Consider the following 26,335-nt stretch of genomic DNA (forward strand, 5'->3'; position numbering starts at 1 on the left):
TCGAGGCAGAAGCATGCGGTGAAAAAATACCTATGTATAAGAAAATATATATTTTATATACGTTAGGGAGAAGAAGAACCGGTCTTACGCGTCTTTGTACAATTTAACGTATACAATTTCTCCTTTGTGTTTATCTCTTGTGTTTATATACGCGATTATACACGCCAGAAGTTTCTTGTTTTTGTTGCTATCCGCGACCTCGTGGGGAGCGTAAACGCTTCGCCCGTACGGGAGGACGCAACATTGTCGAAGCGTCGATAGAACGAGCCAGATGGTTGAAATTCTTACCGATGGACGAGGGGATTCGGGGAACTCGGTCTCTTTATCTTCATCGTTTTCTCTTTATCCTTTTCTTTTCTTTTTCTTCCCTCGATCCATCAGTCTCTTCGCTGCGTACTACCTTTCGTTTCGACGACACGTTCAGTGGAATCCTCTTTTTCCACGTCTCTCTCTCTCTCTCTCTCTCTCTCTCCTATCTCGACACGATTAGTTCGTCCTTCTCCCTCGTCGACTCTACTTTGACTCTTTCTTTCTCGCAGCCGGTTTTACTCGGTAATCCGCCCTTCGTCCCCTTCTCGCCGACTCCTTCCCAGAGTCCGTATCTCTACGCTTCTCCTAGTCTCGGTTCCACCCCGATATACGTATGTATGTACCCTCTTCTATTTCCACGGCAGGGCACCTCGATGCAACCGTGCGTGAGGAACGGCGGGGGGATAACTATCGGCGACTGTGCTCGTCGAATCTCATTTACGATCGTGACGATCCGAGGAGAGGATCGTAAAACCGCTCCTCACGTACTCGATACCCACTTTACCTTGGAGCGTCGCGCCGGTTCGTGTAATTGCTTCGTGCCTCGACCATCGAAATTCTATCGCGATCCTCGATTTCGAAAACGTCTCCTCGATCGAATCGCGTCTCCTCGTCTCGCTGCCGCTTTCTCTCGCTTCTCTCTCTCTCTCTCTTTCTCTCTTTTTCTTTCTCTCTCTGTATCCGTAAATGGAAGGGACCCAACTTTTCTGTGTTTGCGCGAAGCCAGGCGTCGGCTAAAAGCTCTCTCTTTGATAGCACCTGCGTCTGATTTAGAGAATTTCACGAGGGGGAGGGAAAAAAAAATCTGTCTGGAATGAAAACTCGGTTCGGGCAACAGCTTCGGGTGGAGATTTGCTTTATATAAGGGGGGAGGGTATATGTTTCGCGATAGCTGGGGCAGAAAAAAATACGGGAATACGATATTTTGGACGTATGCCGCGGATCTTTTCAATGCGCGCGGATGAAAAGTACACATCTCGTATCATCATCTCCGTCGTTCCTGTTTCCCAGGAACGAATTAAAAGGAAAATATGCCGCGTCGAGTGAAAATTAAGTTTTTCAGAAATTGCGGCATTCGCGTTCGTTGCACGAGGTAAACAGGATTCCTTTTTTTTTTTTAGGGAATCGGATCGATTCGAGGATCGCTCGCAGAATCATCGAGCAGCGATACGCATTTCTCTCCTCTCTCCTCTTCATTGGAACGATGTCGAACTCGTTAAAGTGTCGTTCAAGCTCATTTTCAACGCTTGAAAACAAGCTCGACGCGGAGCGTTAAGCTAAATGGTTAATTTCGCTCGCTCTTCCCTGCGATAGTTACGCGAGAGAGGAAATATCGCGATTCTTTTCAATGGTTTCTCTCGTTACATGAATCACGCTTCGCAGATAAGCTTCCGTTTCGTCTTGTTTCATAGATATTAGTTTTCATTCATCGAAACGTTCACGGACTCGTAACGAATCAATTGCATCGGACTCGATGCCGTATTTCTGCCTCTTGCTCGAGTCTCAAGATCGTATCGTGCATTATTCATCGTTCGACTAGTATTTGATTGCATTTTATCCGCGTTTATTATTTCACGTTCGCCCTGTCCTTGCACACATGTGTCCGTCCACACGTTATTATTCATCTTCCTCCGTTTCATTCATTTCGATTCGAAAACTTCGCGACGACATACCACGCAATTTGTTTCGTTTTGTCTTCGGAAACGAAGAATAATTTTATTGAGTAGTCATCCGAATTTCTTAATCTTTTCTTATTTTCGAAAAAGATGGCCGTTACATGTTCGAACGCTTGTTTCACAGGCCGATTCTTTCCGTTTCATTATCCGTACGAGCAATACTTCATACTTGACTCGCTCACGATCCAGGAATTTCTCATTACCTTTTCGTGGCACGAGCACATTCATCAGGTGTCAAATAAAATTCTCGCGAGCCTCCCTTACTTAAACTTTAACAAAGATCTACTCCTGGTACAGGTGGTACGCGACGCTATCCCCGGTTCAGATGAATTAAGGAACGTCCTCCTCGTCGCCGGGACAATCCGTTATCTTTGTTTTAACCCGTTTTAACCTGTTTTACCACCGCGCCCAATCGTCTTCAACTTTCACTTGTGAAACTGAAGTTCGCGATACTTGAATCCACTCCAACGGTTTGCCTCCGACTTTAAACCGTCCAAAAACAATAATTTCGAAAAACGATCCTCCTTTCTTTCAAATTTCCCTTCGCTTCGATCGTGGAGAGTCTGAAAAAAAGGGGAGGGCTCGATCGACCGTTGCGCGTTCCTCTTAAAATTTCGCGATACGCGATAGGTCGTCCCAGCGAGCGAAGTCGAATTTACGGGGTCTCTGGTGGCAGCTACATCGACCGGTTGTAACGAACTAGAATGAACGAAGGGGGGAAAAAAAAGGTGGGTCGGTAGGTAGATAGGTATAGATTGGTGTAGGCAAGGCAAGCCAAGGGTTCCTGGCAAACTGCGCGGAAACGAGAGACGACCGGGCCTCTCATCTGGAACTTCGTATCCTTTACAATGCGAGAAGGAGAAGCAGGTGTTGAACGCGCGTTTTTCTAATTTTCTCTCTTCTTCTTTTCATCCTTAATCGCGTATCCGTGCGCAACTTTTTAACAGCTGTTTCGAAACTCAACAGTTTCGAGATACCGATTTTCCTTTTATCCGCGGGTTTATAAAGAAGAAATAAACGCTCCTTTCGTTACTCCGTTATTCGAGCAGGAAGAAGGAATCTTGTGTGTATTGGAGCGTTGCTCCACTACACTTGGAAACCCCTTTGAAATCGGCGGCGGTTTGCTCGCCGGCTCGGTGAAACGGAGGATATCTGGCGGATGTGGGAGGAAAGAGTCGAAAGTCAAATATAATAGCTAAAGGCTCTCTCTGCCTTTTCCGCTTTATTTGAAATCGATCTCTCGGCCACGAGATATCCGTATCCGATTCGACGAGCGCGAATCCTCGTAGTATCGAATGGCGGAACGCTTTTTCCCTCGTGCTTGTCGTATAAACGTTCCCGTCCCCGTTTCGCGCATTTCACACGGTCATCGCGGACAAACGATTCACAAAGCTGCCTCCCTCCCCCTTACCGACCATCTAAAACACGTTTGATCTCGTATCCGCGCCTCCCCTAATCGAATTAACTTCTGTATCGTGCCCTGCCTCCTGTTTACTTTATCGATTCCCATTTTCTCGTATCGCGTGCGAGGACTCTTTCCGTAAACGGAGTCACGCGATCGTGATTTTCGTGAAACTTGATGGCAGCCGATGATTAACGCGTTGGAGGAATCGAGCGGAATCTCGATTCGCCCCGATCATTCGCGAATTCGATCGTGCGGAGGGGAAGGGGAGAAAAATGGTCGCTTTCCCCCTCTTTTGCTCTCTTTCTCTCGTCGTTTCCGGATTTCTCTATCCGTTTATTTATTTATTTTTTCCAGGCAAAGCAGTGCCGATCTTTCGAGACGTGAATAGAAACGCGGTCGCGGGCTCTGTTCTAGAATTTAGAAAGACGAAAGAATGCATTTTCCCGTGTCTGCGATGCGACGGCTGTGAAATTGCACCGACGCTACTTTGGTCCGCATAGAAGAGCACGTACTTCCTCCGCGAAATTCTTGTGCGGAGGTATGGCGCAGTTTCGCCACCCCCAGCCTTCTCGAGCACCCCTCCTAGAAACCTCTAAGCCCTGCAACCCACTCGTACCACCCTTCCTCCTCTCCTCTCTTTCTCTCCCATTCTCTCTCATTCTACGCGTAGCCGAAACGAGGGTAGTTCGCACGGTGATACAACGAACCGTTTCATTACGCTCGCTTACACGAGAATCGAGTTTAATTTCGGTAAATGCAATTCGAGTCGATCAAACTTGTCCGACGGGCGAACAGTTTCTTTTTTTAATCGTTGATAGGCGATTTGCGTGGATATTTTCGCGACATTTAATCACAGAAAGAGTAAATCGGATCTCTCTCCCCTTTCTCGCTGCGTATCTCGATCCGTAAAGACACGAAAGAGATATGAGGGTATCGTTTCGGACGCGAAACGTAGGAAAATAACGAGAGAGAGAGAGAAAAGAGCGGAAGCGAAATGAGCGCGTCGCGGTGGTATTTGAAAATAAATCGATCGGCCGGTTGTTATGGTTACCGCTAGTTATATATTTCGTTGAATATATCCGTGCTAGATTGAAAATACTTATTCGAGGGGGAGGGGGACGAGGACTATTGAAATTAAGAGCGTCCGCGTTAAAATAGACTCCTGGTTGGGGGAAGGGGGGGAGAAGGTTTTCTGGTTTGCGGTTTAGCGGGGGCTCTCTAAAAGACACATTGAATTCTATTTGTTCGCCCACCGACGCCGACGAGCTTGTGCTTCTTGGCTCACAAAGGATCAGCTCAGGGAGAATATAGGTCGAGCGCTAGGGGCGACTTAGGGGGGCGTCATAGCGACGATGCTTGGTTCCATTCAAATGCATACACTTTTGCCCCGAGACTTAGGTTAAAGCGTCTTATGCCACCGGAATCGATCGCGTTTCACGCCCCCTCCCCTGTTATACGCACCGCTGTACAGAGGTCTACGAAATGAATCTGGGTCGCTGCGGATACCCGCCGATCGACCACGGAGGGATACTTTATCATCGAAAGAAAAAGGAAAGGGAGGGAAAGGGAGGAAGAGACGATTCCTCGAAAATGTTTGCGGCGTTCGAATTTGCGAATCCTTGGCGAGATCCTTCGCGTCGCGAAAGTTAAGCCCAACCGATCTCCAAGGGATAGATCCCCCCCTGCCTCGTCGGCGCAAAGGGGATTTTCGAAATCGGCTTGTTGGTTTAGCTAACCAACGAATCCCGTCGGATCGTGGCACGAAAGTCTCGAGCAACGCTTAAATCCGCTGCAACCAGATACTGTGCATCATAGTTCTCGTTATCGAGCCAACTAAGCGAGTCGAGCCACTTTGAATCGTAAAGTTGCCCGTTCCGCGCAAGTTTCTTCCGCTTTGTTGCCGCCCCTCCATCGCACGACGAATCGAAGTTTAGAAGCGCGTTCCTCGACGCGATGACCGGCCGAGGGGGAGAGGAGAGAAGGGATTGGAGTGGCGTTAATCCGGGAATTCCACCCGCCAGAATTTTCCCACGAAATTCCAAATCCGTCCATCTCCGGTAACTCGGTTTCCGACGATACGCATCGCGCTATTCGGCCATGCGTGTCGGGCAAAATCTGATTTCAGTCAGCGACGATGATATCTTTCCGCGGTTTCGTCGTTAATACAACTTATCCATCGGTCCACACCGCTCGATTCCGTTCCATTGGATTTCCCTCCGTTTCACGAGCGAAAACTCGGAACCCGCCAATATAGCATAATAATAACGCGATATTAAATTCGAGCGGCGTGCATTAACCGTCCCAGTTATGCGGCATCATGGATACAGCTCTCGATATCTCGGTGGCGGCGTTTGCGGTAAACGTTACGCCAGATACTTTTGATACGTTCCGCTCGGTTTCCTTCGCGCGCTCCAACTTTTTCCCGCGCGGAATTTCAAAAAGCGATCGGTCACCGTTAACAGCGTCACGCCTCGTAATTTTGCGAAATCTTCTCGGGTTTCATCGCGTCTCTCCTCTCTCGGTTTCAATGAAAAACCTCCGAAAACGCATGGAAACGAACTGGTTTGATCCTGCCGATTGGTGTTAACGACACCCCGGGATCGTGTAACGACGAGCTCTCCCGGTAACCGAGTTTGCCCCGGTGCGCTGCGCCCACCGGTGATACGAATTACAGACTCCATAGACGTGCACGGCCTGTATATCATCTCGTTACCCCGAACTTCGACGTTAACTCCCGCCGAGACGAGACAACGGAATTATCCCGCATCGAGTTTGCCTTTTAACCAATTTCGCTCCACCAATTTTCCACCCCCTTGTCTTAAATCGAACCGTAGCTCGAGGAAAATATCGCACAGGCGGGGATGTACACGTGTGTATACGCCCCGGCCTATGGTTCAGGTCGGACGAGCCTGTTAAACGGTTCGATCCTATCCCCCCTAATTAATGGCTATATTAATTAGTAATAAGAGCGCGGACAGAGGGTGTAACTCGATTAGGCAGGTAATAGGGCGCATCTTGTAACACCGCGTGCATTACCTTGTTATCGGTGCCCTCGAAGTCGGCGGTTGTCGAGATGGGACGCGTGCACACGGCGCGAGCAAACTTGCGCACCCTCTTCCGCTCTCTCCTCCCTAGCGACTTCCTGCTTCTACGAGGGATGGATGGAGACGAATCGAACGAGGCTCGGTCGTCGCGCCTCTTTTCCTTTTCCTTTTGATTCACTCTCCCGGCGGAGCTCTCCGCAATTTCAATCGCGAAACTTGATCGCGGATCAAACTTGGGGGAATTTGCCCGAACGAGGCCTTCCTCTCGAGCAGAAGTTGGCGCCGTACGCCTGGGAATATATGGGGAGAGTGATTCGAACTGCGGAAAACCTGTACTCGGTCTCGTACGTTTCGAAGGTAGGGAAGCGTGGTACAACCGGTATATCCTCCGGATAATGTCGACGGGAATAATAAGTCGAGGCTAGTTTTCCCTCTCTCGTTCCCTCTGGCGGATTAGTCGAAGGCACGTGTTCTTTCGCGGACACTGCTCTCCATGTGGACCACCGATCGGTTGGATTGCGCGCGAGGGTGGGAGATCTAGCTGGTGTTATTCGGTAAAGTATCGCAACGAGACGGAGTATGGTCGCAATACGGTAGAGCAGAGCGCATTGCACGCAATGGTAAGGGACTTGAATGGGATAGAGCCGAAAATAGAAATTGCGGCAATCGGGCGATTAGAAAACGCGTTCCTTCGTTGAAGTTCATCGTGCCCCTTTCGCGGGCCTATGACCTTTTCCTTCCCTCCTCTCCTCCTCTCTGTGTCAACGAGACGGGAGACAAAAGGAACCGAGTAGCGGCTGCGTAATTATTCTTTTTTTTACGACCCGTTTTATTGGGCGATCGCGCGTCAAAGAAAGTCCCCGCGTCGGGTTAAAGTAACGTGGAGGCGAACAACGGCGATGAGAGCAGGAGGCGAGCAGAGGGAAATAGCGACAGCTCGTCCTCGTCGACGTCGGCGTCGTCGCCGTGTTCCCTGCCGCACACTCGAGACGAGACCGCCGCCGACTCGCAGTCGGCCTCGCGAACAGGGTCGGCGAATGCCGACGGCAGTCCACTCAGACCGCCACTTCTCTCCTCTTTTCAACCCGCTCCCCATCCCTTTCCCTCCACCCCCTACGCTCTTTTCCTCTCCAACCTTTCCTCGCGAGAGATACTCCACGATCACGCGATTATATTGTAAAATGTTCGTTTTGCGCGAGATTTTTTTTCTCAAAAACGCCAACTCGAAACTCGATTCGCGCGTGAAAAAGGGAAATTCGCCTTGCGAGGACCTTTCCAAGAGAGAAAAAAGAGGGGGGAAGGAAGAGAGAGGAGATGGAAAGAAAAGAAAGAAGAAGGAGAGAAGAGCGTCGGGTTCGAAAACGCGGATCGATCGACTAAGCTCGATATTACGTGGAATTTTTTAATTAGGGAATACATCTAATCCAAGGGGACAGAGGTCTCCTTCCTCTCCCTCTCCCCCGATTCGAAAATGCCCCGTGTCGAATTCCAAGGGAGGAAACTTTTTTAATATGCCGAGCAAGGTTTTTTTTCGGGCGGCATTCGAACGAAAAGCGAATTCGAAGCGGTGGTTAGGTTAAGCTCGATGCGTGATGAAAAGGTCGGGAGGGAGGGAGGAGGAGTCGTTATCATAGTTTGGCGAAAACTGGGAAGCTTGTTCCCTTAATACGTCGGATCGTATTAAAATTTCATTGCGTACGCGCGGGACACGTTCGCAGAAATGTAACCTGGCGGTATTATTTGTTAAAGCGCGCAAAGCCGCGTCGTTGAACCGTTTCAAAGTTGCGGGGATATGCATAATGCAACGCCGTCGCAAACTGCACGGCCCGGTAAAAGTGGGGAGGCATCGTCGAGCCGGGGAACTGTGAAAGGGAGGAGGGGCCCGGTCAAAATCTCTCTTTCGTTCGAGGGGAGGGGAGAGAAAACGAGAAGCCGTAATAAGGGCTTCTTCGTTCGGCGCCCTTCGATTCAATCGATCCCCCGTTGAACAAGGTTGCGGCCTATATAGATTTCCCTCCATTACGGGCGAAAACATGTTGCTCTCTAGAAATTACGAGTACGCCCCCTACGTGTCTCGAATCCATTTCGAAATTTCCAACTCCTCCAACGAGGCAACGATTTATGATCGAAGTTGAAAAGTCTTTCCGTGAAAAGACGTTGCGCGCGATGGGGATTCTCCGCCTCCATCTCTCTCTCTAGAGTTGTGTTTTTCCTTTCTTCTCTTCCCTCTCCCGAAGGAAAACGTCCGTTTCGACGAGACCTGCCGAAAGTTTTCCCCGAGGCGAAGGCCAAGATCCACTTAATTTCCAGTTTACGCGGGATTACGCCAACGAACAAAGCCCCGTAATTTTATCTCGCTTTAACGACCTAACGAGGCCCCTCTTTACAATTGCTTACTATTCGAAAGGAAAATGGTCGGCCAATGGCCGGGATAGAAAAGAGAGAGAGAGAGATTCGCGCGTACGAATCGATACTTAATATCCCCCTCGACGACGAACTCGAGAATTTATTAATTGGAAGAGGCGATTGAGGAGACGAAAAAGCGGCTTTTTCCACCGGAAAAGAGAAGCGAAGGGAAGAAAGAAAGAAAGGAGACGGTATTCCCTCGCTCTCCCAGATACTTTTTCAATCCCTTTTTTTATCGAATATACGCAACGAGTCGTACTGGCGGAGCGTGATGCACAAACATTGTCGGAATCTTGGGAACACGGAAGCCACGAATCTAGTGCATGATTGCTCGCATACCGAACGCGCGTGCATGTGAATATGTACACGTGCATGCAGTGGAAGCGTGTGGGGTCAGAGCGGGGCGAGGGGAAGAGGGAGAGGGGCGGAGCGAGGAGGGGGCAAGAGAAGAGATAAAACGGAGGAGAGGAGAGGAGGAGGACGGTGTAAGCGGCGCGAAGAATAAACGCAACAACGACAACGCGCCATTCTCCGGATTTTACGACGCAACGGTACCGAGCAACGGTGGAAACGGCGGCTCGCCGGAGTCAGCCAGCTTTCTGGTTATTCGATAATTGAATGGCACGGTGGAATCGGTGCGGATTCACAAGTCCCCGCGGGTGCTTTAATTTCCCGGTTTTCAAGCGCAGGGATCGATAATGAATAGAACGGTGAAATCGACTCGAATCGGAATAAGCAGTGAATCGCGAGCTACCTATATTGGCGGCACCGTTACGCTCCGATCTTCAGGCTCGATCTCTCGGATGGGAAACGAATGAGAAACACGGAGGCAAAACGTGAATTTCACTCGTGGATTTAATAGAGAGAGAGAGAGAGAGAGAAGAGTAATAGTAGTAGTAGTACTAGTAGTACTAGTAGTAGTAGTAGTCAAATTAGTTTCATTGGAATTGCTGTACTTTTATGACGCGTTATGGCCTCTAAAGAATTATTATACGACGCTTCTCTTATTCTCGAACAATCAATTATTCCACGATATCTGCGCTCTACGGTACTTTGGGGATAGTTCAACTTTCTTTCTCTCTCCTCTTTCTTCCTTCCTTCTTTCCTTTCTTTCTTTCTTTCTTTCTTCCGCGAGCAAAAGCACACGCGGTGAATGGAACGAATCGCGACAGAAGGTTCCTATGATTATTCGCATCGTTTAATGCCTCGATAATTGCTTCTCCGCCATTGCTTCTCTCCGTCTCCGCGGGATCGTCTCCGCGGAGATGCGAGTATCGTTGTACGTACACACGTACGTCGAGTGTGCGGCCTATATGCGGTAGATTATTACAAGCGTACGTGTCATCGCGCGGTGTCGTCATCGCGTTCTTGATTCTCCTGTTCCAGTTTTCATTTGCCGTACACACACACATATATGTATATATATTCGTACATTTGCGCATCGAACGCGACATCTGTTCGATATCTGCCTCCTCTCGCTTCCCTTTCTTCGACATCCGTTTATTTTCTCGCTTCCATCCGATTCGATAATTCGGATGGACGTGACCTCGGCTTTAACTAACGCGTCGAATCCACAACACCTCTTCCTCCCGAAATGTCACGTCTGCTATCATCCTCTCAGCCCGCGATACATTAATATAAACCGTTTCCCTCGGTTATCGCTCGGAAATAAATTTCTCGGGCATCGACTTTCCGAAACTTCTTCTTCTCGGGGGTTAATTTAAACTTGTCGGAGAAGTCGGTGAAATTAATCGTGTATATATACCCGGGGAAGGGATAGACTCGGTTTAGTCTCTTTCAACTTGGTCCAATTAACTTTCTCGCGAGAAGGAGAGCCTTCTCTTTTTTCCCCTTATACTTCGCCCCCTCCCCTCTCGTTATGAATACTTCATTCGCCTCGAGTGTTCAGCATTCAGCCCGGAAAAACAAATATCCGGCCGTAAAGTCTGCGCTCCTCCTCCTCCTCTTCCTCTTTCTCGTATTTCGATGGTGGATAGTCCACCAGAAGCTCGGTAGAGAACTCCATTTCTCTACCAGATGGAGATATATATATATATATATATACACACAGTCGGAGGACACGATCATTCCGCATTCCGTGCATCGGACGGATTAAGTTTGTGCACGAGCGAAACGGACTGCGGTTTCTTAAATTGCGCTGATCCACGACCGGAGCCCCGGTGTTTTCTTGTGACGCAGCGGAGAAAGGTCTTCCTTCCCTCCTCCTCTTTTTTTCCAACCCCCTTTTTACGTGTTTACGTGCCCCCCTTCTCGGGGGTGGACGAACGTTAGCTTTCCACGGAGGAGGGGAATTAGATCGAGCCGCAAACGAGGCCTCGTTAAGGTCTGGTCACTCTGGTCGTCCGGAAGGCGCGTGTAAACAGGCGCTTCCAACTTAGCTCGCGCTTTGAATGCAAAACGCCGACCGATGCGTTTAGATATGGGATATGGGATAACGAGGAGGGTTTAAGAGAGGGGGGAAATAAATATCTTTGGAGAAGCGATAAATCTAGATTCGTAGGGATTATTCCGTTCCGGCTTTTGACGTTCGTAATTTGCACTTTTGCCACGGCGAATGTGGCAGGGAAGTCGGTGTATATATGGCAGATTAATCGACGCGATAACGAGAGAGTAATAATCGGATGGGTATTCCGTTTATAATTAGCTAACGTTTATTGATGTAATAAAGTGTAGGATAATCGCGCGGATTATACCCCGGAATACGATACGGCGTGATAATTAATTAGGTACTCGTTAAGTATAGATTTTTAGTTTAGATCGATCCAGGAGGCTATGTCCTTTCCTTTTTCTCATCCTCTCTTTCGCGTTCCTTTCCTCGCGAGAAATACTGGGTTGCAAACTCTCTTTAGCAACGGGGCGAGCATTATCAGTCGAATGCCTCCGTGCCCTGAAAATTAAATCAGACCTCGACGAGACCTCGTTAAGACCTCCCTCTGCTTATGCTCGTTGCACGCGCGCCACCCATTCAAATACATATTACATTACTCTTTTATATTAGATCGGTGCCACGGGGGCCGCGAACGCGGAAACGTGTCTCCTCCAGAGAGGCGAAATGTTTCCAGCGACAAAGAGCCGGCAATATGTTTCGAGCGCAACTTTTTTCACCCACGTCTTTCACGATTTCCATGATTTCTTTCCACGTTAACGCAGCCACGGCAGAGACACACGGACGTACGCGCGGTCTAATTAAATCATATTTCTTGCCAAGATCATTTCGACGATATCGGACGGAACAGGAATAGGAGAAAAGGAACGGGAGAAAAATTTCGTAATAATTTCGGGGAGGGGAGGGAACGAGGTCGGAATCGTAATTAAAAATATTGCAGGAGAGGAAAATTCCGCGTGCTTCGGCATTTATTCTCCGTTCCGTGAAATCGATTAAGATCGCGCCGCGACACGAGTTGTTGACGTTAAATTACTTTGCCAAGAATTTGCCAATGGGGTGGATCGCTTCCAAAAATATTCGCGGCAATTTATAAACGCGATGCAAGGGAAATGGGTAATGGCGGCCGATAAGACCGGATAACTTTTGTTACGAATGTTCGCCCATATTTCCCCTCCATTATCGCTCCGTCATTCCTCCGCGATTCCGCCACGTTATTCCCCCTTGCCCCCCTCGTCGCACAATAGAAAGATATTTTTATTCCACTCCGCAAATTCTCTCCGCTCCTATTCTCTCCCGCGAGTTTCTGCGACTCACGTCCGTCACCGGCCGCCCACCCTCTAATAAAACTCGTCCACGTATTATACCCAGATGATCGCGAGCTCTTCGCCAAAAGGTTGTCGGATACGCGGATTGGATCGAGCTCGAAACGAGGCCCTCTCGTTAAAGCGAGAATCTTGGATTCGTAAACTTGGAAACGTGACGATTCTTTTCGAAACCCACTGCAAAATGTTTCGAGACGACCAAAGCGTGGATCGTTGGAGGAAAAAATGCATAGCAGAGAGTATATTTTTAAAGCTAGTTTGCGGAAAAAAAGCGATTCTTGGGAAAGTTTCTTTTTTTTATTTCCCTCTCCGTCGAATAAAGGGCGGCCTGTAGTGGGCAAGAAAAGGGTTTCGCGATTCCCCCCGGCTCTCGTAGAACTTGGTCGCAATCCGGTGTTGAGTGGAACGCTGTCTCGAAGTTGGTTAGCTTGTTTAGAAACGCGTATGCACATACGTCTCTGCCTGTGTGTACAGTAGAGCGCGCGTGTGTAGGCGCTTCCGCGTTGGACAAAATATTTCCGCTTAAAACGCTTTACTTCTTCCTCCTCCTCCCCCCTCGACTGTTAGCTCGCATCTGTTGCGTTCGTGTTGGAGCGAATAAATTGCGAATCCGGTATTGATTTTGCGCGCTCAACCTCCGCCTCCGAAAGAGGAAGGCAAAGCGATGACGAGAATAAAACGAGACCTCCGCTTTATTAATCGGTTTACCTTTTTCGGGGGAAAAGAAAGAAAGAATAAAAACTTACATTACACGACTCGCCGTTTCTCGAAACTATCGCCGAGAATTCCTTCGACCGTGCGTATCGAGAGCGTTGCGAATGTTAACCCTTGCACAGTTTTTAACCCTTGAACGCTTGATTTCCTCGAGAGATCGCATCAATCCGGAGGAGAACGCGATTGAAACGAGTCTTGCTCTCCCGAGTATCGGCGTAACCGCGTTCGAACTTTCTTCTCGCTCGTTCGTGGGCGGGACAGAAGAAACCACGTCCTCCTCGATCGTTGTTTTCGAACGCCTCGCCAGCAAGAAAGGAAAAAAGGTGATAATGGAACGCGGGAAAGATGGTGCTCGACCCCGAAAGAGACGAGAGAGGAAGAGAGACTCGAGGGAAAGCCCTTCCTCTCTACCTCTCTTTCGAGTAACTCGAAGAAAGGAGTTGTAACGCGACGTGATACCCGCGCGGGAGAGCACGGATCCGCTGAATCGGCAGGAGGGAAATTTCTCGTGGCTGACGAGGAGGAAGCCGGATCGTCGCCGTTGTCAGCATCTTGTTGACAATCTCTCTCCTTCCCCCTCCTCCTCCTCGTCAAACGGAACACACGTTGTTTCGCAAGGGTTGAAAAGGTCGAACCGCGGGGACCACCAGTCAGTCTGCCCTAGAGAGTTTCCCTATAGCCACGCTGATGAAGCGTCTGCCCGTCGATTGGACGCAATTTCGCCACCAATTAGCGCAGTTTCCGCCACCGCGCTTTTATTTCCACCCCTCTTCTCCTCTTTCTCCATGACGCTTCGTTAGATTCATTCTTTCCTCTCCTCTTCCCTCCTGGTAGCTTCGAATTTCCTAACGATAGTTCGGTGTATATCGGAGTACGGAACGCTGATCACGACTAATTAGGGGGAGAGAAAAAATCTCGACGACACCGCTCGGTATTTTAACTCGAAGAATCAAGCGGAGACGAGCGAGGAGTATCGCTCGTGCTAATAGCGGATAGTAATCCTTGGACGTTTAGTTTAAAACTCGTCATCGTATGTGAGTATAGATTGCATTCAGAGAGCGCAATTAACCCGGATAGGAGAGCCGGTATAGTTCGGTGCGCTTTTTACTTACGAGACGAAATAACGAAAAGTTGCAAGCGCCGCTACTTCGATGGAAACTCACGCGACTTAATAATACTTCTTAACGTGTCATCATGCTCCTCTATCTGCACCTGTGATTTCGCACCTTTGTAACCCCGATGTGATTTCGAAAGGGGGATGTATTTCGGGAAAACACGCGTGTATCGTGTGACGCTTCGGTCGATATATTGAAAATTCATCGCGATGGAATCGATCGGATAGGAAACACGCGAATAAAACGGTATTATGGCTCGGTTTCCTAATTTAATTGGAATTAAATTTTTACCGCGTACGCTGCACACGTTATGTTACTCCACAAAAATTGGCCGACTCTTCGTACTTGCTTTTTAATACTCCCTTCCCCCCTCCCTACGTCACTCCTACGAAGCGGCCATAACTTTGTGTCGCTTTAATATCGCTTTAATACGCCGTTTTCGCGCTCCTACTTACGCAGATATCGTGCGCCCGTAATGAAAATGCCTGGCGGTCCGCCGCTGATTAACGCTCGAACGAAAATAAATCCCGTTTCAGAGCAAGAGGGGGAGGGAGGTATGCGCGTAAGACGAGGCGACCGCCAATATATTTCGCCCGTTTTTTTTTTTTTTAGTTAAAGCGGGGACAAACGACGGTCGTCATATCAATGGCGAATTCAGATGTGAGGAGGGAATCCTCTCACCCATTGTCCGCCTCGGTGCATCTTGGCTCGAAACGTGCACGTCGATCCGACTTCGCAACAATCGTCGCCTTAACGTCGCGTGCGTCGTTGAAATGTTCGTTCAAATTGGCCGAAGGAAACGGAGGGGGAGGAAGAATAATTCGTTTCTCCGTTTCCTCGGAGGAGGTGTAGTCCACCACGTGTCCACGACTTGGAAGAAAATTGATCGACCAATTAACCGGAATCGGGCCACTCCTCCTCCTCCTCCTCCTCTTTTTTATCGGATTATCGAAAGGATGAGCCAAAGGTCGTTGACTCCATCCCCTTCCGATTTACCGTATTCCCGTTTCCGCTCGGAAATAATCAGAAACAGAGAGAGAGAGAGAGAGACAAAGAGACGAGGAGGAGGAGGACGACGAGGCTTGAAATCGCATCGATCGCACCACGCGACTGAATAACCTGCATTTGCCAACCCGATGTGCCAACTTCGGCGTAAAACGATCGTTCGACCGTTATAAGCCGGCATCGAAGCCGGCATCGCTCTTGTCCGCTCCGCTGGAACCGATGATCGATCATAGTTTCCAGCCCCGTCTCGCTGTCGTTTCTTGTAATAATAAAGCGTGTACGCGCGGTATCGGAGTATGGAGAAAGTTCAACCCGCATTCTTGGCGGAGCAATCGAGATTGGACACGATACGGATTCGATGCGGATAATTGGCGAATTCGAAAGGAACGGGTGGAATATTACTCTCGATCATCTTAGAACGTAAATGATATAAATTCTCGGAACGGATTAATTATCTTTCTCGCGTCGTGATCAAAATTTCTTTGCTCGTCCCTCGTCGATCTGATGTATTTTATGATGTACGTGATCTACACATCTTTCTTTCGTGCATGTTTTCTTTGTATCGCGTTCCCGTTATCGATCGGCGTTACGACACGCTGAGGAAATTATTTATTAAACGGAGAGAGATTAGAAGAACGTTCGACACGTTTTTCTTTACGTCGGATAATACGTTGGAAATTCAAAACAGATACGTGGCGCCGGTCGGATAAGTACGTATTTGATTACCGTGTTAATCTAAGAGCATTAATCCCCACCGGCTTGAATATTATCTGTGTCGTAACGAGGCGAGTATAAATTTAACGCTTGTCCCTCTCTTATCTAGCAAGTTTTATTGCGAATCGATATCGATGCCGTCGCCTCTCCGCGCTTCGGATTCTTGCATCGTCAAAGGTTCACGATTTTTTTTCTCTTTTTTCTCCTAATAAAAAGAGAAGCACGTTAGGAAATAGCACGACGCGTAGTATGATATTCCCGATTTCACGAGGAATAAAGCATCCGTCGGTTTGTCCATTATTTCCACACGGTGGGAGTCGCTCTGCCCTCCGATCCGATTTTTAAACCTTTCTCCTCCATCCTTTCTCTTATTGTTATCGTTCCCGGCTTTATTGGCTCTTGAAATTAAACTTCGAAATTGCGACGGTTCAGCTGCGGCTGAGTTATTATCGCTCCCTTTGCTCGTTTCTGCATGGTCCTCGTACCGTGTGTAAAATTGATCGATGACATCGTCCTCCACTGTCGACTCCTCGTCATTATCACCTATACATAGTACAGGTACTAGCTCAACTTTCCACCCGCGTTAAGTGCGCCTCGTGATCAACCCTACGCCGTCAAATTATCCCCGTTCCACGCTCTCGAATTAAATTTTCGCCGAGATAATTTATAAAAGTCTCGACCCGTCGAATAATTGACCGTTGGGTCGAGGGAATTTTTTTCGCCGCAATTGCGAAAAAATTCCATTTCGATTTTTGACCCATCCGTCTGTGGGAAAGTACACAACAGGGGATATCGGCCTTTCTCCCTCTTTTTGATTTGCTAATCAAAATTTTGCCCTTCGGCCTCGATCGCCGATGCAGCGGGGCCGCCGATTTATCATCGGAAAAAACGCAAGGGAGTTTCCCGGTGGTCGCACGAGCACTCGTTACGGTTTTATTTGTTTCGGCTGGGGCAGAGGCGACGATCGATCCTCGGCGGCGTCGCAGCCGCCGCCGCCGCCGCCACCACCTTCCATCGCCTCTTTCTCTTGGTATCTCGGTGACTTCGGCTCGCTCTACCTACACCAACCTAATCGATACTCGACCCGACTCGTCTCGATTCGATTCCCTGCTCTCTCTCTCCCTCCCTGAAAGACGAAGACGACATCAGACCGTCTCAGACCGGGTCTTCCACGAGATCTTTTGTGTCTCGGGCGCGATCTAATCGCTCGATCGCGCTCCGAAGCGTAGCAGAATTCCGCTCGACTTCCCCCTGTTGACCTTCCGCCTCGTCCCTCGAAGACGGTTGCGTAATTATCGAGCATAACCGGATGCTAAGGATAATACCTCTAAAATCCTCTTTCCTTTTCTTCTTCTTTCCTCCCTTTCTTTTTTCTTTCTCATTTTTCTGAACCGACGATGTCGATTCGTTTATCCAGATAGATTTTCCCCCTCCCCTTTTCTCGCGACAGCTTCTTTTATTGGCCACAGGGCTGTCGTCGAAGGCGAATTCTTCCCTCCTCCCAGCGGCTAGTTAAAATTGATCCTTGGATATTAAACCGGGGAAGGCACCTCCCCGGCTACACCTGGCAAGAAATTTCCTCGAAGAGCTCTCCTCTCTCGAGAGAGAGATGCACACAATGTAAAACGGTAATCTTGTTTCCCTAGCGTCGGATGATCAAAGAAAACGGGAGTGGGAAGCAGCTTTGGTGAAAAAGAATAACGAAATTACATTTCGCAATTTCGCGGCGGACAGAAGTTGCCGTTCTGACGGGAATATTATGTGTATATATATATATATATATATATATACACATATATAAATTGGGACAAAGCTATCGTGCATTGATATCGACGCTTGTTTTAATCCCCCTCGAGGGGGGCGCGTGTTTGAATTGATCGAGCGCGCGCTTTTTTCGTCCCGTTTCGCTCCACCCACGCTTTAATTGGCCAACATTACGTAAGGGTGGCCTAATGCGCGCATCAAGATCGCGGCCTCTCCGACTCTAATGCGTTATGAATTATGCGCTCGAGGGTTAAGTCCCTTTTAGTCCCTCGGCTTACTTTGACGAGCCTCGTCCTCCTCTCGTATCATTATACGTTCAAGTAGAATTACCAGCGCCGCCCGCATTTCCTAGCAGCGCGGTTATTGCATAATTTCTCTTGCCCTGTCCCTTTAAGCCTTTGAAGACAAACTCGCCGCCGGTTTATGCGAAACACTACACGCGTCGCCCAACATCGCTCCGAGCTTTCTAAAAGAAAAAAAGAAAACCTTTTTTCAACGCTTGCAAGGATATCTTATCGGAACTGTACTATGTATAAATATAGTTATATGATATAAATATAACTATATATAAATTCTTTCTCCCTCTTTCTCTCTCTCTCTCTCTCTCTCTCTCTCCCTTTCCCTTTTTCTTTTCACCACCTCGAAAAGATCGACCGAGCAAGCTGCAACCGGTCCCGTTTCAAGCGTTGTTGAACCGACGGCCATTCATCGGTTAGCATCCATCGGTTTCCTTCTATTTCCGGCAAAAGGAATTACCGTTCCTCCGAGGAAACGTGCTTCGCGAGACTTATCTGGCGGCCGGTTGCGCGCAAGTTATAGCGTGACGGGAAAATGGGTGGGTGCATCTATTTTCGTTCCCCGGTCACGTAACTACTATGCGGACATACATTATGCGTTGCTACTCGGGGGTATTCATCGAGGTTGCGGCTTACACCTCGCAACCTCCGTCCCGAGCATCGACGTACGTACGTAGGCAACGTAACGACCCACACCGTCCAGGAAGCGGGCTACGCGCGATACGTGTATGCACGCGTCAACCGCGGCGTAATTACGACGGATCATCGTACGAGGGGGTGGAAAAAGTTGGCTCTTTTTTTTTGATTTTTACGCTCGGCTAACTCTCCGCCCATTTATCTTAATGCTTCGTTCCCCACGGATTATCAATCTTGACCGCCGCCGTGACCCTTCTCGATCGATCTTTAACTTTTTCTCACGAATCACCGCATCGCCCCCCTTTCGATTCTCAAATTCTCTTCGTCGATCGATCGATCATTCGTTTTTGCTTCGCAGGATGAAGTGTGTATATGTATACGGATTTTTACGGGGCTTTCGTGTTTCGAAGCTCGGACGCGTGCGCCGTCGAGCTTCTTTCGCGTATTTATAGCTTATTACAGAGGGGAGGGGGAGAGGGCAGTAACTTTGGTACGAAATGACGTATCGCGCGATAAGAATTGCCGTCGGCCTCTCTCGCCTGTGTAAACCCGTAATTTATGCTACGATAATCGAGGTAATAAAACGGCGGCCAAATAAAAATTGCGCTTTCCCCGAACTTCTCGTTGCCCCGGGGTGGCGACTTTGACGACGATCGCTCGGCCGTCACCCCGCTCGTCCGACATTTTTAATTAAAACTTCTTCTCACTCGCCATGACTTTTCCTTTTCTTCGTCCTTTGAACGTATTCCCCGAGAACGAGTTCCTCGACGAGTAACGTTAATTATTCCGCCCCGGGTCTTTGATTATTCTTACCACCCGCGTCATCCCGCGTTTCGATCCCGCTGTTATTTATTCTCCCCGCTGAATTACCTTTTCCTCGCTTTTCACCCGAAACGTTGCCCAAAAATCAACACGTGTCCGCGAGAAATCTCGTTCTTCCTCCTTGGAACGAAGGAATTCGTACAATTAACAGTTGGAAATTGAGAGAAATCTTGTCCCGAGTTAGATGCTGTCTACGATACTTGGACAAAGTACGACGAATCGAAGCTCGATCCCCGATAAGGTTCTCGAAGGAGGAGGGTCGAAGGGCAATATCGATAGGCAGTTGGACGAGGCTGATTATTTTCCCCGATTCCGGCGCATTCAGCATTCCACCAACCGCTATTAGTTTCTGTGCGGTGGTTGCGACGCCAAGGCCGTTCCCTTGGGGGAAGAGGGGGCACTGGAATTGCTTCCGCTCGCTAGCTAGCTAGCATTCGTGCTAGCTTTCGATATTCGTGCGGACAAAATGAAGGAACGAATACGTATATATATATATATATATAAAACGAGGGGACCCGTCGCGTGTCCTTTTTCCGTGCTCGACGCCGGTTGAAGAGCCACTCGTCCCGATCGATCGATCGGAAACTATTCCCGGCCATTACGGCGGAGTGGTGATCGGTGGGAGAAGGACGACTTCGGGGAGAGCGTGGCTCGGACGAGGACGACGAGGCAAGGAGGAGAGAACGCGAGAGCGGGCGGCAACCATTCTCTCTCTCTCTTTCTCGCCCCCTCCTCGTGCCGCAGCTCAATGCACAGCGATTCATTATGCATGAGACGCGAGATCTGTTCAAGTGCGACGGAGGAACGTGTGTGCACGCGTAACCGAGCGACAGTTCGTGATAATGATGGCCCAATAACGGGGAACAAAAGATATCAATCGAGGCTATTTGGACGCGCCTCGAGGGCCTTTCCACGCGATTGTTTCTTCTTCCTCCGTTGTCGTGCCGTCGATTTCCCGTCACAATACGAGTGTCAGATGGTTCGCCTTTTTTTTTATTAGCCCGTCTTCTCCCCTGATTTCTTTATCAGGATCGAGCAGATTCTCGTTCGAGCGGAACAAGAGTGGCAATTCGAGGAGTGTGTATATTATAGGGGCCCGTGGAAAATTTAAGTGGAGTAAAAAAGTAAATATCCATTTTTCGTCCGGATCAATTCGTCTCTCAATATTTGCCCTTTCGATGGCTTTCCTTTCATCCGCCATATTTTTCCAGCGATATGCTAGGGTAAATAATAAATACCGTTTCGACGTGATTTCATCGAACTGTATCGAACGTGGGAGGAACGATCGAGACGAAGGTGAAACGAAGGGGACGCGTTAAATACAATTTGCGAGCACGTGGTTTAACTTGTCGTTCTTTCCAACAGAAAGAAAATTTCTCTGCGTAATCCAAATACATTTTTATCGACAAGAGGTGCCACGCTCAAAGGTGCTTCAAAGCTTGGTTGATGTCGAAAAGGATTCGATCGAGAACGAGGGAGGGGGGGAGGTGGAAAAAAATACAAAAACCGTCCTTTTATGGAGAACATCAAAGAATTGGGTCTCGAAATTCGAGGGGGAGGGAGGGGGAAAAAAAATAAAAAAATAAAAAGAAGAAAATTGAAATTTCCCTCCATCGTATCGATAGCGAACGAGAGCGTCGATATCGAATCGTTCGAGAAACGTTGTTGCTAATCGTCCATTCTCTCCCCTCCCTCCCTCACGTCAAAGATGACGGCAGAGAAAGAAGATATTTACTGCGCCGAACAGATCAAGATTCCATCCTCGTTTCCATACATTTTGAAACAGTACGCCAAAGCCGCGATTCGAACGCAACCCTACGATCTTCTCCAATGGACTTGCGCTTATTTTCGTGCCCTCGCCAATTCCGAAATCCCTCCTGTCAAAGTAAATAATAATCTAACCTTTTTTTCCTTTCCTTTTCTTCTCCTTGCGCCATTTCCACTTTTCCTCTTTTTCGTCCGTCGAGGCTTCCTTCGTTCCTTGGTCCGTTTCGAAGACAATTTCCTCCCGGAGGGGGGGGAGAAAGGAGCGAAAGAGGGATCGACGAGGAAAAGAAATGGGCGGAAAATTCGCACGGCGTGTTTAATCTAGCTGGTTTGTTTCGTTGGAGTCAAGCGTGCAATGCTGACGTAACATTTCCACATCCCTATTATCTTACAAAAGGGATGATTAAACTTTCAACGGACGTTCGTTCTTCTCTCGTACACTCGAGCAGCGTCGTTAAACGTAATTTTTTTTATTGCTCCCATTGTACCGTTACACGCATCGTATCTTATCCCTATTCCTGTACCGCGTAATTAAGCGGATAGACGAGTGAATCAATTGAATTTAATTATCGAGCAGCATTACGTTGCGTCATCCTCTGCCGATCGAACGTACTCGAAAAAGGGGGAGAGGGGGGTATCTGTTGGACTTTTTTGTCAATTTATTCCCCAATCTAAATTCTCTAGATTTTTTATTACATCGATTACAATTCGATTAACGGCTCGAGCCATTGGGGAAATCGATTAACCGGGTTAATCGAAATAAACAAATCGATCGGTATAAATTATTTCTCCCGTTGATCCTCCATCTCTCTCTCTCTCTCTCTTCCACCAGCGTTTCTCTTTTAATTTTAATACATCGTAGAGAACGTCCGTGACCGGACTCGGGAATAGAATCCAGTTACGGGAGCCTTGAACTATCGGATTCTCCTATTTTCCTATTTTTACTTCTCTTAGAATTTTTTTTCTTTCTTTTCTTTTTCTTATTCTTCTTGCTCGCGGGGGTGGCGATGACCGTAGAACCAACGTCCGTGACCCGATACTCGAAGGATCGAGTATCATCGGCCTGCGATATTTTTACCTACTCGAAACTTTCCATATACCATTCCTGCCTCGCTATTTTCTTTTTTCTTTTTTTTTTTCTCCGTTTCGTAACAAATCTTTGAGAACGAAGCAACCGAATGGTAGTTCGAAATACGAAATCTACGAATCCACGCCCTTTCTTCCGTAAAAAAAAGAGAAAAAGAATCGATCTGTCGACGCGACTCGTCGCTCCACCCCCGCAAGGGGACGTTAACTTTTACCGAGTTACGAGGACCGTCCATGACCCGAAGCGGGGGCTCGATCGATGGGTGACTAGCCGTCAACATCTCTCCGTATTTTCTTAGGAGAGATTGGAGTATCCCCCCTTCAGCCACCCAACAGGTATCACACCTGGCTTCCTGAAGACCCTTTTGAACGTGTTCAATTTCGCGGAGAATGTTTGCTTGAAGGCCATGCTGGACAAGTGGCGGGGCCTCGCTCTGCCCGACAAGACCCTTTTCCAGCTCATGCTGGTGGGCAAATTATTGGACAAGAAAGAGTGCAACTTTTACAAATTTCTCGCCATCGCTTGCGGATTCCTTGGTAAGGTAAGGGGGAAAAAAAATTCTCCTTAAGTATCTCTATTACTCGAAACACCCGAAATAGGGCATCCGCCTAAGCTCTTTCATCCCTTTCGTTTGCCACCTTTATCATCGCGTCTTAAGTAGGATACTTTTAAGAAACGGTCGTTAATCGACCCGATATTCCCCCCTCGGGCGGGATCCTGTGATTGATGAAGGGGAAGGGTTTTTATCGCTGTAACCTGGCGCAGCGAATGGAGACACTATTTTTTTTTTTTTTTCTTCCTTTTACGCCGCGAATGATCGGTACAGCTCTTGTTTGAGAAGATCGTTTCGTTATCACTGCTTAATACATTATTCCTCCTCCCAGAGGAAAAAAAAATTCGATCGTTAAGAAACGGGAACGGATGGTGCGGCGCTTGCTCTTTGTTTCTCGAAATTTCGCGGTCCTTGCCTTTTACAGGGAAAAGAGAAACGGGTTAAAGACATTCTAACCGGTAATTAAATTTTTTCCTCCGGGATAAAACTGAAACGGAACGTGTTATCGGGATCACGTTTCCGGATGGAACGTTCCTTCTCAGGATGTATTTAATTCGCGGACTTTAATTCGAATCGATGAATCATCGTTACCGGTTGAATTAAATTAATCACCCGCCATTGTTGCCGGGCCACAATTTCGCGGCGATTCATGGCGGCGGTAGCAATAGCAGCAGCGATAGCAGTAGTAATAGCAGCGGTAGTGGTAATAGTAGCAATAATAATAGCAGCAGCAGTAGTAGTAGTAATAGTACACCCTTTCTGATTTCCTCCCTTGCAGAATCTATTAGAAACGATGATATACGTGTGCGAATTGCTGACGGAGGAGCCAGAAGGTGGATCAGCGATGATACCTCTCCCGATGTTCATACATTTGTACCAATACCTTGCGGAGCTCGATTGCAGCGGTAGATATTCCTACATAGAGGAAAAGCTCGAGCCTTTTCTTCCCTGCGTTTGCTCCGATTTCAAGACACCCGAGCTGAGCTTGGAACCATCCGTCGAGGTTTTAAAACCGTCGAGCTTCCTTTCTTCTTTTTTTTTCCCCCTCGTCGAATCGGTAACAAAAGAAAAAAAAAAAGAAGAAACGATCATTCGAACGATGCGTTTCGAAAAAAAAAGAGAGGAAAATGAAGAATATCCAGTAATGGTGGTAGTCCAACGTTTGACGGCGATTTGTACGAGATTATCGATGGATCGTGCGCGATTAATGGGACGGGAAAGGGAGCAAAGCTGAGCGGGGCGAGCTTCGTCGAGTGCTTTCTCTCCCCCGTCGTGATGACCAAATATAATTTCGTTAATAACGCACCGATGCGAATGGAAATGGCGCGCAATAGAAACGGGGCCGGGGGAAATAATTACTTGATGCGTCGAAACGGGTGTTCGCCCTTTCCACCACCCACCTCCACGCGTGGACGGCGAATCGCGAACGCAAATTTACAGTACGTCGTTCCGATTGTAGCATATTTTAACCACCCTCCGGCACCCTTCCGCCGCCCTTTCCCTCCCTTCCCCTCTCGAATCAACTCAACAGTTCAAAATCGATCGTATTCGATACGGGCTCGACACCTTTCCGTGTTTTTCCTCTCTTCCTCGAGCAAGGAACGAACGACCCTCTATTCGTCTTTCTATTTCCCCTTCCTTTTTCGACCGAACTTTCGGGCTTAGGACGAGATGAAGGAGGAGATCGCATACGAGTACGTGCCTAGCGAGACTCAATCGTCGGATATCCTGCGAATTTGGACGGAGTGCCCTCCTATCGACGGGGAAGTGCATCAGGTGACGCCTGTCCCGGACGGCACCGAGCCTAAATCGACGGATCGGAGCGAGAATCCAAAGGTAAAAACGAAAAAGGGCAGGGCCGTCGATGCGTATGATGCGTGGAGATATCGCGGATGTGGTATAAAAAAAAAAAAAAAAGGGAAAAAATGCAAGCCGTGGATAAGAGAGCCTCTCGATAAAAGCGTTCGCGCCGAGTTAAAATATTAATTTCGGGTTAAATATTTCGATTTCTCTTCGCCAAACTCTCTTTTCTTCGAGCAAACTCTTGAAACCGATTTCTCAGGAACGAAAAACTGACAATTTGACGAAAATTTTCTTTTCATCTTCGCGGTCATCACACCTCCTCGAAACAAACGTGAAAATCGATGTGTATTAAAAATGCTCGCGGTCGAGGTTTGTTTGTTGATTGATTGCTTGTTAATTTATGATTTTCGCGGTCGAAGATCGATCCCGCCCGAAGATTCGTTGCACCGACGTATCGATATGAAACATTTATCGTTTAGAGCGAGGGTAACCCGATGCAATACGACGGAAAGTTCACCATTCCCGAGCATATCCACCCCATGGATTTCCCTTACGAGAAGGAGGACGAATTCTATTTCGGGGAAGAGGAGATCGAAGAGATGGAGCCGTACGACGAAATCTACGATTACGAACCGATCGGCCTCGAGGATATCCTGCGCGGTATTTGCGAATGCATGGAGCCGGTTATCGAACGCATACCCACTCCCCCGCCCGTCGACCCTTTCATCGAGTTTCTGGACAAAATGAAACAGGAGGTGAAGGAAGGCACCGTGGATACGTATTTTCTTGTGAGGGGGATCGGCCCACCCGTCACGGAAAATCGTATTACGGCGGTCGGCCTGTGGCTGGCGGATTGCGCTCGTCGCCAGGAAGGGCTGGTCGGACCGCGAAACATCAGGCATTTCCTTTGCCCGGATCTCGACGATCGCCTTTACGACAATCTCCCGACTTGTTACAATCGATAACGTTCGATTCTATGCACAATATGTACAAATGTGAAAAGAAAAAAGTACACGCATCTGTCTATCTATCTGTCGTACTTTCGTCGAATTTTCTTGCCTGGAAACGGAACGCGGAAAGAGACACGTGTTGCTGCGCTCCTGCTTTCCCCTGACGCGTCCTCCTCTCCTCCTCGCTCGCTCTGCTTCGTGATGGGCCAACGCGATTCGTGATACACGATCGAATCGTTAAATACGGGGACGTGATCGACAAAATGACGCGTTTCCGTCATGCACAGAGATACGCGATCACGAAACGCACGCAGGTTGTTTACATTTTTAGGCAACTCGCCGCATAAATTTATGCACATTCTAGATTTAGAGGGCTATTTCAGATTCCCGTCGCCGACACTTGGCCAGATATTCGACACCCATTAGCCTCTCCCTCCCCCTGACTCGTGTCTCAAATTGTGTTGCGCCCGATTATTATAATTTTTACGATTAGAAACTGGGTCGTAAAGAAAAAAGGAGGGAAAAAGGGGGGAGAGTTTT

The 26,335-nt window shown here is 48.3% G+C and overlaps 2 protein-coding genes across 5 annotated transcripts in view; both read left to right on the top strand.

The window, feature by feature from the left end:
• The window catches only part of LOC107998779 (transmembrane protein 132E), a 53,098-nt gene that overhangs the window by 3,730 nt on the left and 23,033 nt on the right, over nt 1-26,335 (top strand). The window lies entirely within an intron of this gene.
• LOC114577671 (uncharacterized) lies at nt 12,840-26,226 on the top strand. Its single transcript, XM_028667184.2, has 5 exons — nt 12,840-21,520; nt 22,788-23,030; nt 23,821-24,045; nt 24,708-24,878; nt 25,325-26,226. The coding sequence occupies exons 1-5, from the start codon at nt 21,344-21,346 to the stop codon at nt 25,808-25,810; spliced, it is 1,302 nt and encodes a 433-aa protein (XP_028522985.1). The 5' UTR covers nt 12,840-21,343; the 3' UTR covers nt 25,811-26,226.

This window comes from Apis cerana, linkage group LG13 (assembly GCF_029169275.1).
Source record: "Apis cerana isolate GH-2021 linkage group LG13, AcerK_1.0, whole genome shotgun sequence".
Classification (NCBI taxonomy): Eukaryota; Metazoa; Arthropoda; class Insecta; order Hymenoptera; family Apidae; genus Apis; species Apis cerana.

What these genes read in the sequence shown, in the direction of transcription:
- LOC114577671 (XM_028667184.2), top strand. Translation starts at nt 21,344, where the DNA reads ATGACGGCAGAGAAAGAAGATATTTACTGCGCCGAACAGATCAAGATT. An exon ending in CTTGCGGATTCCTTGGTAAG is followed by an intron (nt 23,031 to 23,820) that starts GTAAGGGGGAAA and finishes CCTCCCTTGCAG; the next exon opens with AATCTATTAGAAACGATGAT. An exon ending in ATCGGAGCGAGAATCCAAAG is followed by an intron (nt 24,879 to 25,324) that starts GTAAAAACGAAA and finishes TTTATCGTTTAG; the next exon opens with AGCGAGGGTAACCCGATGCA.